Source organism: Aythya fuligula, chromosome 2 (assembly GCF_009819795.1).
Source record: "Aythya fuligula isolate bAytFul2 chromosome 2, bAytFul2.pri, whole genome shotgun sequence".
NCBI classification, from domain to species: domain Eukaryota; kingdom Metazoa; phylum Chordata; class Aves; order Anseriformes; family Anatidae; genus Aythya; species Aythya fuligula.
The window spans coordinates 58127149-58141258 of NC_045560.1; the positions used below are offsets into that span (position 1 = coordinate 58127149).

The 14110-nt window shown below is 42.6% G+C and overlaps 1 protein-coding gene across 3 annotated transcripts in view; it reads right to left on the minus strand.

Moving 5' to 3' along the window:
- The window catches only part of HECW1 (HECT, C2 and WW domain containing E3 ubiquitin protein ligase 1), a 264203-nt gene that overhangs the window by 71995 nt on the left and 178098 nt on the right, over nt 1-14110 (minus strand). For all 3 annotated transcript variants that reach the window (XM_032182376.1, XM_032182375.1, XM_032182377.1), the window contains exons 7-10: nt 12611-12753; nt 10519-10619; nt 7921-9282; nt 4349-4450 (exon numbers count right to left, since the gene is read on the minus strand). In XM_032182376.1, the coding sequence (XP_032038267.1) occupies nt 4349-4450; nt 7921-9282; nt 10519-10619; nt 12611-12753 (1708 nt within the window). The remainder of the gene's footprint in view (nt 1-4348; nt 4451-7920; nt 9283-10518; nt 10620-12610; nt 12754-14110) is intronic.

A 14110-nucleotide genomic window follows, 5' to 3' on the forward strand; every position in this document is an offset into this window, starting at 1 on the left:
CCCTTACCCAGACTGGTCCCAGCCTAGTGTAGGCTGGCTTATGTCTATGGCTGGTTGCCCTTGGCATATTAATACCAGGAACCTGGAAAGGACACCAGAAGTCCCCGGAGGAATTTTCTCTAAGAATTCAAAACAGCAGGAACCTCATGCATGTGCATTATTTCCTTCAGAGTCGACTGTAAGTACCTCAGTAATTATAGGTGCAAAGCCTATGCTCACACCACACACAGACAGTCTCCCTCCCTCACAGTGAACATCCCTACATAATCTTAAGGGGAGGGCTCTCTGTTTCTCCCACCAGGTAAGGTTTACCAAGGATGTTGTAGCTGTTGCAAGAACAAGAACACAGCTTTGTGAAAACTATACCTAAAACACAAGACAGTGAAAAACAGCACACGGAGCGCAACAGATGCACACTGAAGGAAATCAGTCTGACACACAGGGCAGGCTGAAGGCCAATGCCTTGCCAAGCATGCTGTGACTAGCGGCAGGTGTACCACCATGGGTGGGGAATGGCCCTTCTGGAGCCATGCATTATTTGCAACATCCTAAATGAGATAATCTTGGCCCAAATCAAAGCTGACTTGGTGTATCTTAACATCACTGAGAAGATCTTTATTTTTCATGCCATTGTCTGGCAAAGGCCAAATCACCTCCCACTGCAGTATACATGTAACAGACAGGTGCTGAGCTCTGCTCTCTGGTGACCATCGATAAAACCTGAGGGAATGGAGTGCAGCTGTGACAGGGGAGGGTCAGGATGGATGTCAGGAAAATGGTTCTTCACTGAGAGGGTGGTTGGGCACTGGAGGAAGCTCCCCAGGGAAGTGCCAAAGTTCAAGAAGTGTTTGGACAATGCTCTCAGACATATGGTCTGAGTTTTGGGTGGTCCTGTGTGGACCCAGGAGCTGGACCCCAAGATCCTTGTGGGATCCTTAGACCCACACTCTAAGCCACCCTACATAGTAGACACCAACTAACGGTCCACGTCATATTGGTCTGGAGCCTGCTGATAGGCACTCAGTAAGAATACAACTGCCCAATTACACAGCAAAGCAAGTGCCTCATAATCCAGTCCTGTGAGCTATGGCTTCTGAGGCTACTTTGCAGTGTTTCTCTAATTAAATGTAATGCAGGGTTCCTAAGCTCTTAAGCATAACATTTAGAAATCCAGGAGCAACAAAACTTGTCCAGAGCTTGGAGGTCATGGTGAAAATATCAGGTCAGGATCATGCAGGCTGGACTACAACTTCAGACAGGCTATCTCTGCTGTGTGTATCAGGCATCCAGCAGCATTACGTACAAACATGAACTACACCAGTCTAACCGTGAGCACTGCTTTATTCATTGCTTTATGTGTGTATACACTTGAAACCATGGGCTGACACTGGCAGTGGCATACTGAAATAGTAGGAACTGTGTCACGTGGCTTTTGGGAAACCTGCAGCAGTCCTAGGTGAGTACTGATCCTTGGAACAGCCTTTCTGATCAGCTGAATAACTATTGTATTGATCACCTGGGAAGGCTGTCAGAGAGTGGCAGGTGTTGGTATTTTTGTTGTCCATAGATGTCAGGTGCGCTTCCTGCCTCCCCACAAGACAACCAGTAAGTCATACAAGTCACTGAAGCTGCATATGACAGCAGATTTGTGGACAGATGGTGGATACCTGCACAGAGATGGATGGGCTGACAGGTGAACTGACAGACAGGAGTCTGCTTTTGAGCTGTGCTCAAGTTCCTTCATGTTACTTCAGGGGGACAGGTGATCTAGGATGCAGCCAAATCCCCTCATGCTTCTTTGTTACTTTTCCAGGCAAATTAAGACTGTGACTACAACAGAGACTAACCTCCATCTAACCTCCACAGCAGTGGCATGCTAGAGCACAGGCTGGAGACGGGACAGCAGCGGTTGTGTCCTCCAGCGATCCCCCTCCATCTGCTGAGTCTTATTTCACAGCAACCTCTGCAACAGCTGAGTTACACTACAAGACGCAACTTTTTCTGGCAGGCCCATAATCCTAGAGGGGCAGAGTAAACAGGCTGCCTTTCCCTTTCCAAGCTCAGCCACACCTTTGGCATAGAGTGGTGCTGAACTGGGCACATGTGTTTGTCTTGGCTTCAGTTCTGTAGGGCTTGCAGCAGTACCAGCGATCACAGGCGTAGTAAGGGGTGACTGTTAATGCCGTCAGGAGGCAGTGCAAGTTCTGCAAACCTGTCAGTCGCATACAGGCCTTAACATTGGGACTGGTCACTAGGACATTCCTACATAAATAACAAATCCGTTCTACGTTACTTTCCTAAACAAAGCTGTCTGAGATTAAATTTCCTCCCTGGGACCAACTGGTATGAGGTTATGATGAAACAAAGCTATTCAGAAAACTATTCCAAAGAGAAAAAAGACTGACCAGAAGATTATTCATCTACACTCCTGCAAGTCCAGTCTACACTGGAGAGTCTACACTGTACACTGGACTTGCAGCAATGGCAAATTATCTCCAACAGTACTTCTGGGCAGAAACTAATGCTACATGTGAGAGGCAAGCCAAGTTTAACCATATAACTCACATTTAAAATGCAAAGTTTCTTCCCTTCCCATCATTTGAGAATTATTTAGCTAGGATTAAGAGGCATTAAAGGCACTGAGGCAGTGATACCAAATGCTAGATGAAGAAACATTTCTAGATTAAGACCATGGTTTTTCTTTTAAAATTACTTTGAAATTTCATTGAGAGCTTTTAGCACTACCTTCCTTGTTGATATTATCTGATTCAACTTTTTCTTCTCACAAAATTAACTTAGTAGAGTCTATTCCTATTAAAATCAATATGCTTAACCCCAAAGTTTCAGTCTCTACTGTAAAAAGGTTACGTGTGAATGCTAAAATAAAATCCTACAACGGGATATAACTTCTGCACTGTATTGTTGTGCACTGCATTTCATGTTCTTAAACCTTGTAGTGAAAGCACTTGGGAAAACCAATGGTAGAAATACTGGCCTTTTGAGGATAATTATAAAAACGAGGAAAAAATGTATTAAATTGGTGACAGATGAATATAGGACATGGATTGACAGTACGTTTTGTTTACCTGAGCTGGAGTCAGTGTCCTATCATAAAGTCATCTAATTGGGAACTATTCACAAAATGTTGAGGTAAGAGTGGGAGGAAGAGAGATTTTCCTATTACAGAGGTAACCATTCCCATTTCATCATTCACCGGCAAGCCACAGTGGGACTCTAATAAGACTTCATTGGGCTAGAGGCATTTGAATCATTCATGCTACTGTGCAGCTGACGCCAGCATCGGGGCTATTTTCAGTTCAGGGAATACTGACAGCATGGTTGGTAAATGATGAATTATTTGTCAAGGGCACCATGCGCCAAATAAGCGCGTTCCCTACTTGGGCTTTGAAGAAAATAGAGTGCTTTGTTTATACGCCTGGTTGTTTTCTGAGGCACTGCACAAGTTAGGTTGCTAAATCACGTGCAGAATGTGAAGTTGACTCGTAGCACGTTGCAGGGCATAGAGTGCACTCTGCTGGGCAGTTAACGCTAATGCAAAAAGTGGGCTAATCCTCTAGGTACACAAGTGAAAGGCTGTAGAACCAAGGGAAAACACCTTCAGCAGTAGACACGGCAGTAAAAACCCTGTATTATCAGCCTGTTGGTTGATCACTCTACTTGCAACCCTCTAATTTTTATTCAGCATAACTTCAGAGACCATTACAATCCATAATGAACATAAAATGATTTGATCATCAAATCCATAAATAATACGATGGGTCCATGGTACATGAAGTGCCTTTCCCCAGCTTCTGCTGTTTCTGCTCAGATTTGGACCTGCTATCTGTCCCAGGAGCATCCTGACTGTGAAAGGGTTCCTGCTGAACCTGCAAGTAGAGCTGACAGACCACAGGGAGTGCTATCCCAAACCATGTTGGAATTGTGTTACGAAAAATCCTGAAGACAAACATTACAGAAAAATCAGAGTACCTTGCTGACACAACAACCAGAAGCTTTTTTGTAAGGCTTCCAGAACACTTGACAGATACCCACTCATTCCAGTCTTACAGCATTGACTGGAGACAGGGAAACATTAGTATTTTCATATCATGGTAGGTAAGTAAAAGGATGGATCAAGGCAGAGGAAGGTTATAGTGCTTGTCCAAAACACCGTGGCAATACTTGAAGTCAGGGTCAAATACGGGAAACAAAAGACCATATTGCTTAGGTTCTGGAGAAAGCGTATACAGAACAGATGGGGTTATTTAGAAAGACATACTGACCTCTACACTGTTTGAGTTAACAGGAAAGGCTGAAAAATGTAATAAATTAAAAAACTAAAGCTTACTTGGTGGAAGAGGCTCATCGATAGTTGGGTAGTGATGGTGGTCAGGCCTCAGAGAAGGAAGCTGGCTGACTGGCTGAGAATTATGGAGTAAAGGACAATCACCTATGGACAAGATATTCAAGACATTGACAGTCATTCACTGTTCTTACAAAGTGGTTCAAAAAATGTGCTACTGTAAAACAAGCGATTTTTTTTTTTTTTTTTTTTTTTTTACAGAGGTTAGCCTGGTGTCCTAACAGCTTTGGTTATTCCTATTTCTAGGCGCTATGTTAATAATATCTCACATGCCCAAGAATTATGAAAATAATGCAGTCAAGGCTCTGGTCTCAGGTTTGTGTCAGTGCTAAGCTATTATGAACCAGATTCTGGACTCATAGACACACAAGTGTAAGCGAGAGAAGAATCAGGCTTGATCTCTGAGAAATACTGTACAGCTCAAGCAGCTTCTGCAGAAATTGGGCAGGAACATGCAAAATCCTGGTTCCAACTGTTCCCATCAGCAGAATACAAGGCTAAAAACTGCCTTGAATCCTTCTCTGCTTTTCCAAAGGATCAATGACTGTATAAGTGGACTGGAGTGGCAGGATTATGCAGTCCCTGCAAAGCAGAAGATCGTCCCCTTCTATAGGTATATTTAAAAATTCAAAGTGTCCATCTTGGGTGGAAGGAGGGAGAATGAGAGAAGGACCAGAAACAGGTAGGAGACAGGTGGCAGAAGAGAGGACAAAAGATAGTGAGACATAGTCAGGACCTGAGATAAAGAGGGAAGACCTGAGATACAGAAGAAGGAAGAAGAAGAAGAAGAAAAGGAAGAAGTGACACACAGTAAGTAGACAGTGCAGAGGTAGTTTTTAAAAACACTAACATTGTATATATGCCTATGTATCTGAGTATGAAATAAATGAAACCTAAACAAATGTCCAAACTCATGTTCTGTTGAGAGGAACAAGTAACTTAAGATCCATTCAATGTTTATAGAATCCTCTAAGAAACTAAGAAGCGTATGATAAGGATGAAAATTTATTCCTCATCTTAGACTTAACTGTGAGAATGAGGAAACTGCAAGATAAAACTTTGCAGGTTCTAGAATTCAGATTCCTTCTTGTTCTCTCCTTAAAACCTTAGAAACCAGGACTATTAATCCTAACAATGAACACATTTTCAAATTGTGTGCTAACAGTTTTTTTGCTATAACCTCCAGCTCCAGGTGGGTCTGTATTACAGAGATACAATCTAAGTTACATAAATAAAACATTTATGTGCATCAAAAAGATACATCTTAGGGAAAAATATTTAGTGTTTCCAACATCACCAGAAAATTACACAGATACTTAACAATTAAAAACAGACCTTTCAGCTGAACCAAATTCTGTGTGCTGGCTGCTTTAATTGTCTTTACTGTCAGTATCTTAATACCCTAAGAAAGAATATTTTGTAAAAAAAAAAATAACACATAGCTATCAAATGAAAAAAAAAAAAAAAGCCTAAATATATATCTCTATACATTTTCTTTAAACAACCAACAGCTAGAAGGCTTCAGAAGCCAATTTTGTGTAAAACTGAAAAAAAATCTCACACCATCCAGAAGTGAGAAAAACTGCTTAGACAAAAATACTCCCTCTTCTAGATGCTCTGATGATACCGTATGGCCTCTTAAATGTCTTCATTAAACCACTTGTGTATAGGCGTATCTCACAGTCACATCTGCTGTGTGTTTTGAACAGACAGCAGAGTTACATAAGTTATTGCTCGGTGCTAAAAGTCCATCTCTCACAGCCTGAAAAATGGTGCTGTTACTCCAGGTGTTGTAGCACAAACTACCAGAACATCCATCTGTGTTTCTTTACTTACCTCACCACAATTGACTCTCCCCTAGTCAAGACAGTTACGCCAAGCCAGCGGAAGCATGGTAGTGTCAGTCACCTGGAGCAGGCGGAGGTGACCATATCTACTGTGCTTGTAACAGCCGCCAAATCGTGAAACAGTGTGCACATTACTGAGGTACCCCCTGGTGATATCAAAAGTGCTAAGAACAGGGCTGCCCTTCAGCCTTTCTCTCAGCTAATCAAAGCCACTGTGAATGCTGCAGTGAGCTTTATACAGGCTCGAGGGACAGTCTTGTAGCTGTTCTGAAACTGTATGCAGAAGAAGACACCCTCTCCCCACATCCCCTCTTTAAAAAGTGCACGCAGCCCAAAGTAACCATCGGATCTGTAAGCATGGTCTCCTGCACACACACACTCCTGCCCTCCTAGGCATATGTGCACATAAATGCTGCCCTTATACAAATACCCTCACCTGCAAGGAAGAAGGATCACCTCACAGGGGATTTCTGTTTCTCTCTTTACTTCTGAGAATTATTTTCTTTTGAGGGGGGCCAGATTCTGTTCTCCAGAGTGAATAATTGCTTAGGCACGGCTGTTTAGATAGGCATTACACAGCCCAGTATGTAGGGACATCCTTACACCTCTCCTTTTGCCAGAGCAGTGGAAGAGGTAAATGAAGTGAGAATGGCCACAGAAAAGGCAGAAGGATGCTTTGGCTGTGGTTTCCCAGTCATCCCAAATTTGATATCCTCTTGGTGCTGTTTAAATTTGGTGTCACTTATACCAGGATAAAGCTGACTCAGAATCTGGAAATGCAAAGACCTTGCTGCACAACCCTCAGCTGCTGCTGAGGCCTTTACTTCTTCAGCCTGAAAAAAAAATAAATGAGCTGAAGAAACGATAAGTGACCAAATCCACCCTTTATGTAACTACACAAAATAACTTACCAAAAGTAAGAATTTAATATAAGAATTTGGAAGGATTGAAAAATAAAATAAAATAAAAATTAAAAAGACAAAAATGATTTTCTTAATTATGTTTCATCTCTAGAGGAAGATGAGATGAGAACTTTGATATAGTCAAATTTTCAAAGCATCTGAGAAAAAAAAACAAAACAAAACAAAAAAAAAACAACACACAATACCTGAGTTGCCCTGTGGTCTGTGAAATCTGATGTAAATCTGTTTGATATTTGGGAAACTGGAATAAACAGGCTTTGTAAGAGGTAGCTGGTTTCATTTCTAACTAGCAAGTGTTTGCTTCTCTCCACACATATGACTGTGTATGGCTACCAATCATATACAGATACTGGCCCAGGTCTTCAGCTGGAGTAAATCAGCATATCTGCTCCTTGATAAGCACAAGCTGGTCCTCTCACTGGCTACCAGAGACATGGCAGTACATCAGATATGTGAAATGAAACAATCCCAGGAAATAAGGAATGGGTTGGTGGATGTGATAATGCTGATCTGCCACATAACTTCAGCTAATCTTGATTTTATAATGATGCATGTATATCTACAGGAATCCTTATATATATGGATCCCCATCTGTATATGCTGGGAGATTACTGGGATTTTTAAAGACAGGCTCAATTATCCAACCCTCCCTGATATATCGCCCAGCTCGGAGCACCCAAATTTATAGGAAATAAACCGTGAGCTATCTGAAACCTCGATTATCTGATGCCTTCTGTGACATCCAGATAATCAGGGTTGCTCAGCGCATTGATTCTCAGGATCTAACCTTCTCTTCTGCTGCTTGGACCTGCTATTGGGGTGTCTAGACTTTCTGTGGCTCTTTGTGGGTTCCCACCATGAGCTACTAGTTCATCTGGCCACTGGGAGGAGCCATCCACTTGCTCCCTGTCCAGCTCAGGGCTCTGTACTGAATCTGGCACTGACTCAAAAGCACTGTTCTCCTCCTCCTCATCATCTTGTGAGGAAAAGACCGTGCTCTCAGAAATCTTTGCACTGTCGACAGAGGAGAAGCGGGTGTGGCTGGAGAAGCGATTGTTACTGTCATAGCAGGAGGTGCTGTAGCAAGAGGTGCTGTAGCAGGAGGTGCTGTAGCAGGAGGTGCTGTAGCAAGAGGGGCTGTAGCAAGAGGTGTCGCACGCCTCACATTCGTTGTCACCATTAGGCCTGGAGCTCGACTCGCTCTCGCTTCCTGTCCTGGGGTGTTCCCCGTCCAACAGCCCATCATTTAAGTCAGAGAGTTGCTCCTCCAAGGTCCCGGGAGGCACTGTGCATTGGCTGAAGTTCTCTTCGACCTCATTTTCCAGAGGAGGCTCTGCTGCCATTGTCTCGCTCTCACTGACCACCTCCTTATCCAATGCCTCCTTGACTGTGGACTCTTCATCGTTCTCCCCACCGTTGCCACCATCTTGCTCTTCTTCCCCATCGCTGCTCATCTGCGCTGAGGGCAGGCTGTGGAGCAGGTTGTGAATCCGTATATAGTGCGTGCGAGGGGTCTCTGGCTCACCACAAGCTGAAGCTATTACTGTCTCAAGTTCAGACACAGGCAAGGAGCATGGCCTGGTTTTCCTCTTTGCTGTGGTCCTCAGTTGGAGCTTGATGTCTTCCTCCTCCTGGGCTGAAGCCCCTTCTTCCTGACTCTTCTGTAGATCCTTGCCAGCTTGCACATCTGCACTCACCTCATTGGCATCTAAAGCTTCTATACTATTCAAGACTCCATCTTCCTGAGAACCAGAATTGACTTTGTTGTTTTCCCTAGCTTCAGTCTCAGGAGGAGACATGCAAGCCAGCAGAGCCAGCTGCTCCGTGAGGTCCATGGCACTCAAAGAAGGCAGCGCTTCTCCTGGGATGGATTCCAAGGGCTCGGGAACTGGCACCGTATCAACCTCTGCATCTCCTGCTAGCTCTTCCTTCACGTTGTTCTGGTTGACTTCCCCAGGTGGTTTGACAGCCCCTGGGCTATCCATATTGTTCACACTGTATCCATTTAGCTCTTCTGGAGCTGTGTTTTCTGAGGTCACTGTGTTGATGCATGGAGGCTCACCGAGGCTTTCCTCTGTGGGGTTGTTCACAGGGCTTTCCTGGAGGTCAGCTGGCTCAGGATCTGCACTAATGGAGACCTCTTCATCATCTGTATAAGACAGTAAAAGAAATTACGTACTCCTTTAACACAAAGTGTTGACTGAATGAGTAGCTTGGTTATGGGGGCACAGGCATCCACAGCAATCTGAGAAAATTAAAAGCATAAATTACAGAACTAAATGAGTGGGTAAGTGAGCAACCATCAAGAAATGCTGCTTTTTTGATACGCAGCCTTTGTACAGTGGATTTAACGATTATGGGGCTTACTCATGGTGACATTCTATATTCAGCACTCTTCCTCCTTGCAACATAACCTGATGGTAGCACCTTCTGAAGCTGCTCTTTGAGTCAACTGCCATAAGAAGGAATATTATGGGAATGATAAGGAAGCCTTCTCTGATGTTTTAATGACATTTTTCTTGTCATGCAGAAGATGATAAGATTCTACAACAGAGAATTAAACAAACTGCTTTTCACATCCCAAAAGCTGGAAACTTCCCCCAAAAATCCTTTGATCTGATCCCCATCTGTACAATCTCCTCCCAGATGCCAGACAACCTGGGCTCTTTGACTCCACCTACCAGTCAAAAGAAAGGAGTCAGGCTTGTCCAGCAAGGGGCAGGTCACAATTTCCAACTACAAATACCCTGCTGGCTTGACAAAGTTTTCCTGAGAGGGCCCTACCTTAGAGAAGCAAAAAGTCCCTGGGCAACGCTATTGAGATTTTCACATGAAACCAAAGTTCAAACTGACTCCATCATGACAGTGACTTCCTAATAACTACAAGAGAACCTAAAACAAAACCAAATCAAAAGGGAGGGTGGGAGGTTACAATAAATTTTCTTTTATATTTTTCTTAAATTAAAAGTAATCAAAACGAGGAAGTTTTCAGTCATCTCTACTATTACTTCTCCATTTTTATTCCTAAAGTGCTCAAATGCTCATGACTCTACAAATAACAGTCCATCTAACACTTCCTCAGGGCAGATGACAGAGAAGCAGCTGGGACCGTAGTTTTCCATCCTCTTTTCTCTCAGTGACAAGGGAGACTATCTGAAGCTGCCAAGAACAGGGGCATAGAACAGTAGCTGCAAGCTAAGGGGAAACAGGGAAGAAATTGTGACTCACGATGCATCCTGTGACAGGAGGTTTTATGCACTTTCCTTTCTCACGAATGTACCTAGAGTCCCAGAGCAGCCAGGAAAGAATTCAGATTTCTGAGGAGAAACGAATGCAAACCAAAAAGACGGATGTAGATAAATGATGCGTAAAGATTAAGAATTACCTGGATGGATAGAGGAAGTTATTTCAAATCGGAACTGCAGCTGGCCACTGACATGATCTGTAGGAAGCCTGCGACCAAGAGTGTAGCTTACAACCCTGTCCCTGCAAGAAAAAAAATATTGTCACAATAGACTATAACGTACCAAATGTCTACTGTCCACAGATAAAGCTGCTGTGTCCTACAAAAATACATAATGAGTTTCAAAGTCTATTCAACGCAGCCATGAGGGCATGTTGACTTGCATATGTGAGAACAAATGGCAGAGCAGGAGAGGACAATGTCTTCAATTACAATGGAACAGCTGCGTCAGTGATTCAGACAGGCTTCTGGGATACACACGCACATATGTATATATATAGAGAGAGAGAACGGTGGGAATGGAACTTCTGCAGCATGGGTATGAGAATATCAACATGGGAAGCAAACAACTCCCACTTCAGCTAGTGTAACAAGACTTTACTTCCCTGCTGATCTGACCATATCTACCCTTATGCAGAACCTCGCATTTTTGTATTTCCTTCCCTTCACCATCCGCATAAAATTCAGCTTTCCTGTCCTTTCTTTCCAAATCCTGGACAGGCCAGTCCCCGCTTACCACTTTCTTGTTTCAAACTGGTTGAACGACTACTCTTCATCTCTTTCCACCCCTCTTACCTCTATGAAGCTGAAATATCAGGAGAACACCTTCCTGACAAGGTTGATCAATGACTCCATTCTGTCCTTGTGCAGGTCCCTCCCTTTGCCACACTTCATCCACCCCTCAGAACAGAATGAAACTACAGAAGAGATTAACTTCCCAGCTGCCCAAAACGAGGCTGAATCAATGTTTGCAAAGCATTTTTGACTGCAGAGGGTTCACTAGATAGTAATAGTTATACATCTTTTGAAGAAACATAGTTCACTTTCAGTTGGGCCCAATATATTTGCTAGGATAGTTTCACATGCATTGGAAACTCATATAAATGAGATGATCTCAAGGTTTACACATGATCTTGGTTGTATACTTCACATTGAGCTTGCCTGAGATTTAAAAGCCACCATGGTATTAAAACTAAACCAGATCTAGGTGCAGGCTGGAGGCACGGCTCTTGGCAAAGTATACCCTTAGATAGACAGTGTTTACCATAAGGAAGTAAAATAGGAAGATATAATCAGATGATGATGACAAATCTTTCCACATCGAGGGAAGCCAGTGATATCAGTTATAGGGCTCCACCTTACCCAAGCTGTTCTTTTCCATCTGGTTTCTAAAAAGCCACTCTATCTTTCTTACTTGAGAAACAGGGAGGTAGTTTAGTCCCTTCTGGTAGATTCAGCTGTCAATATCACAGCCAGTTTCTGAAACAGCTGTTCAAAAACACTTCCAACAAGCTCAGCTTCCTGCTGTTCTGATGAACTGAGATCCAATTTTCTGAAGTGCCCTCTTGGGAACTGCATTGCCTATGTTCTTCTCAGTAGATTACTCTTTCTCTCCCTGCTCCTCAAGGTCTAAACCTTAGAGTTTACAGCCAACTTTTTAGCTTTGTTGACATGCTGTCCATCCTTCACAAATTGGTGTGTTACTTTGTCTGCACACACCTTCCAAGGACATTCTTAAAAAGGGGAAGCAGGACAGGACTGCTGATTTGAACCGGTTACTCCTTGGCAGCAGGGGAGGGTCAGAAAGATTTAGTTACAACATGACACATATATTTTATAGTATCTCCACTGTCTAGAAATTAAATGAAGGAGGAACAGATTTGGCAAGATTTCAGCCCACATTAATTCCCTGAAACATGAAAATAGCCTGTTGATAACATTAAAACAATGTTTAAATTGAAAATATTGCACTCTCCAGATTTGTGGTCACGACACACAAAATCTTTCTTAAATGCCAGTTCTCATGTTTCAAAACGCAATGAATAAGGCTATAGAGAAAAATTACTGGCTGGATAATAGTTGTATAAATTCTAATTAACATAATTCAACAGGCAACTCTCAGTTTGATAACTCCCCCTCAACATCATTGTAACACTATAATGATACATCATCAGGGACTTAAATGGCAGCACACTCCTTAAAAAGCTCAAGGTAACACGAGCAGCAAAATTACCCTATGGCATGTCTTTCCAAGAGGCGCTGAACTGGCATAGACAGTTTTCCCAGGAAACGCTTGATGATCGGTCGGCTCTTTGCGAATTTGTCCTTAACTTCTATTTCCAGGACATCCGTGGGCAGGGAGACAAAGCTGAATTGCTGCAAGAAAAGAAGAGCACAGAACATGAAGCTGGTATCCAAGCCATGGCAACAAAATCCTGCTAGCATCTGATTGACCCGTGGGACTGTCCGGCTTTTTCACAGTCCTTGGACCCCCAAGACACAGGCCTGCAAAATAAAAAAGCTTGTTCTCAAAGCAAGTAGGTAAAAGCACACTATATGTACTGTGTAACATTATATAATTGGGCTTGGGGAACACAGGAATTTAATTTATTCATATCATATTAGAACCCAAACACTCTACACAAGGCTTGTCTACGATAAGGACAGTACACTTATGGGAATCTAATGTACTCTGCCCTACCAGTGATTGCTGGTCTAAATGGGAATGTAAATCATTACAGATTATGTTTTTTTCCCTTTCCCCTCCCCATGTTCTAAAAACTTTAAATAGCTGCATGGAAGTACAACGGAACTGGCAGCCTGGAGAGATGTTTAGTCAGCATTTCCCTCCACCAGACTCATGGCCATTCAGCTGTGCAGCACACCTCAGCTATTGAGAAGTATGGATCTAATGAAGGGAAGGCCACCTGATCACAATTTTTAGATATATATTTAGATACATATTGAAATTTCTCCCTTTCTTTCTCATCCCTGCCCAACCTTAGTAGGAAAAAGTCTGAAATTAGTGTTTATCTGTATCAATCTCCTAACCCAGCACACAATATGATTCCACAAAGCTAAACCAGAAGGTAAGCCATGGCACAGGCACCAGAACCAATGGTACTAGGGAAGACAGGAATGGCAACATCTAAAACTGGAGGTGTCACTGCAGGCTTTGAAACATGACCACCACCTCAGCTGATTTGGTTTTAAGAACATCTACTTTTACTTACATGTAATGTTTCAGTAAGATTTTAGTGAATGTGTGCATGCAAAATCAGGAAGGAGGGTAATATTTTAGGTTTTGAGTGCAAGGAAGTTCATGTATACAGATTCCAAGCATAAGAGCATTACAGCACCTGGAGATGTAGGTGTGTCCCCATAAGGAAAGCAGAGCTTGTTATTTAGGAATAACAATGCTGGTGACATGGGTCACTGAATCCTTTCTGCCAAACAGACCTGCTACTACTAGGGTATCATCAATCAGACAAAAATAAAATAAAATAATAAAATAAAATAAAATAAAATAAAATAAAATAAAATAAAATAAAATAAAATAAAATAAAATGGCATCTCTGCTGTGGCGCACAAAAGCTGGCTATCTGTGAGACTGCTGTTTGTCTAACTGAAAAGTCAGTATTAAACTGGAAGCTGACTTCTGTAGTAAGTGAATATTGAGATAGATGAAAGGATTTTCTATCTTTTCCCAGTGCCAAAAACAATCTTCACAACA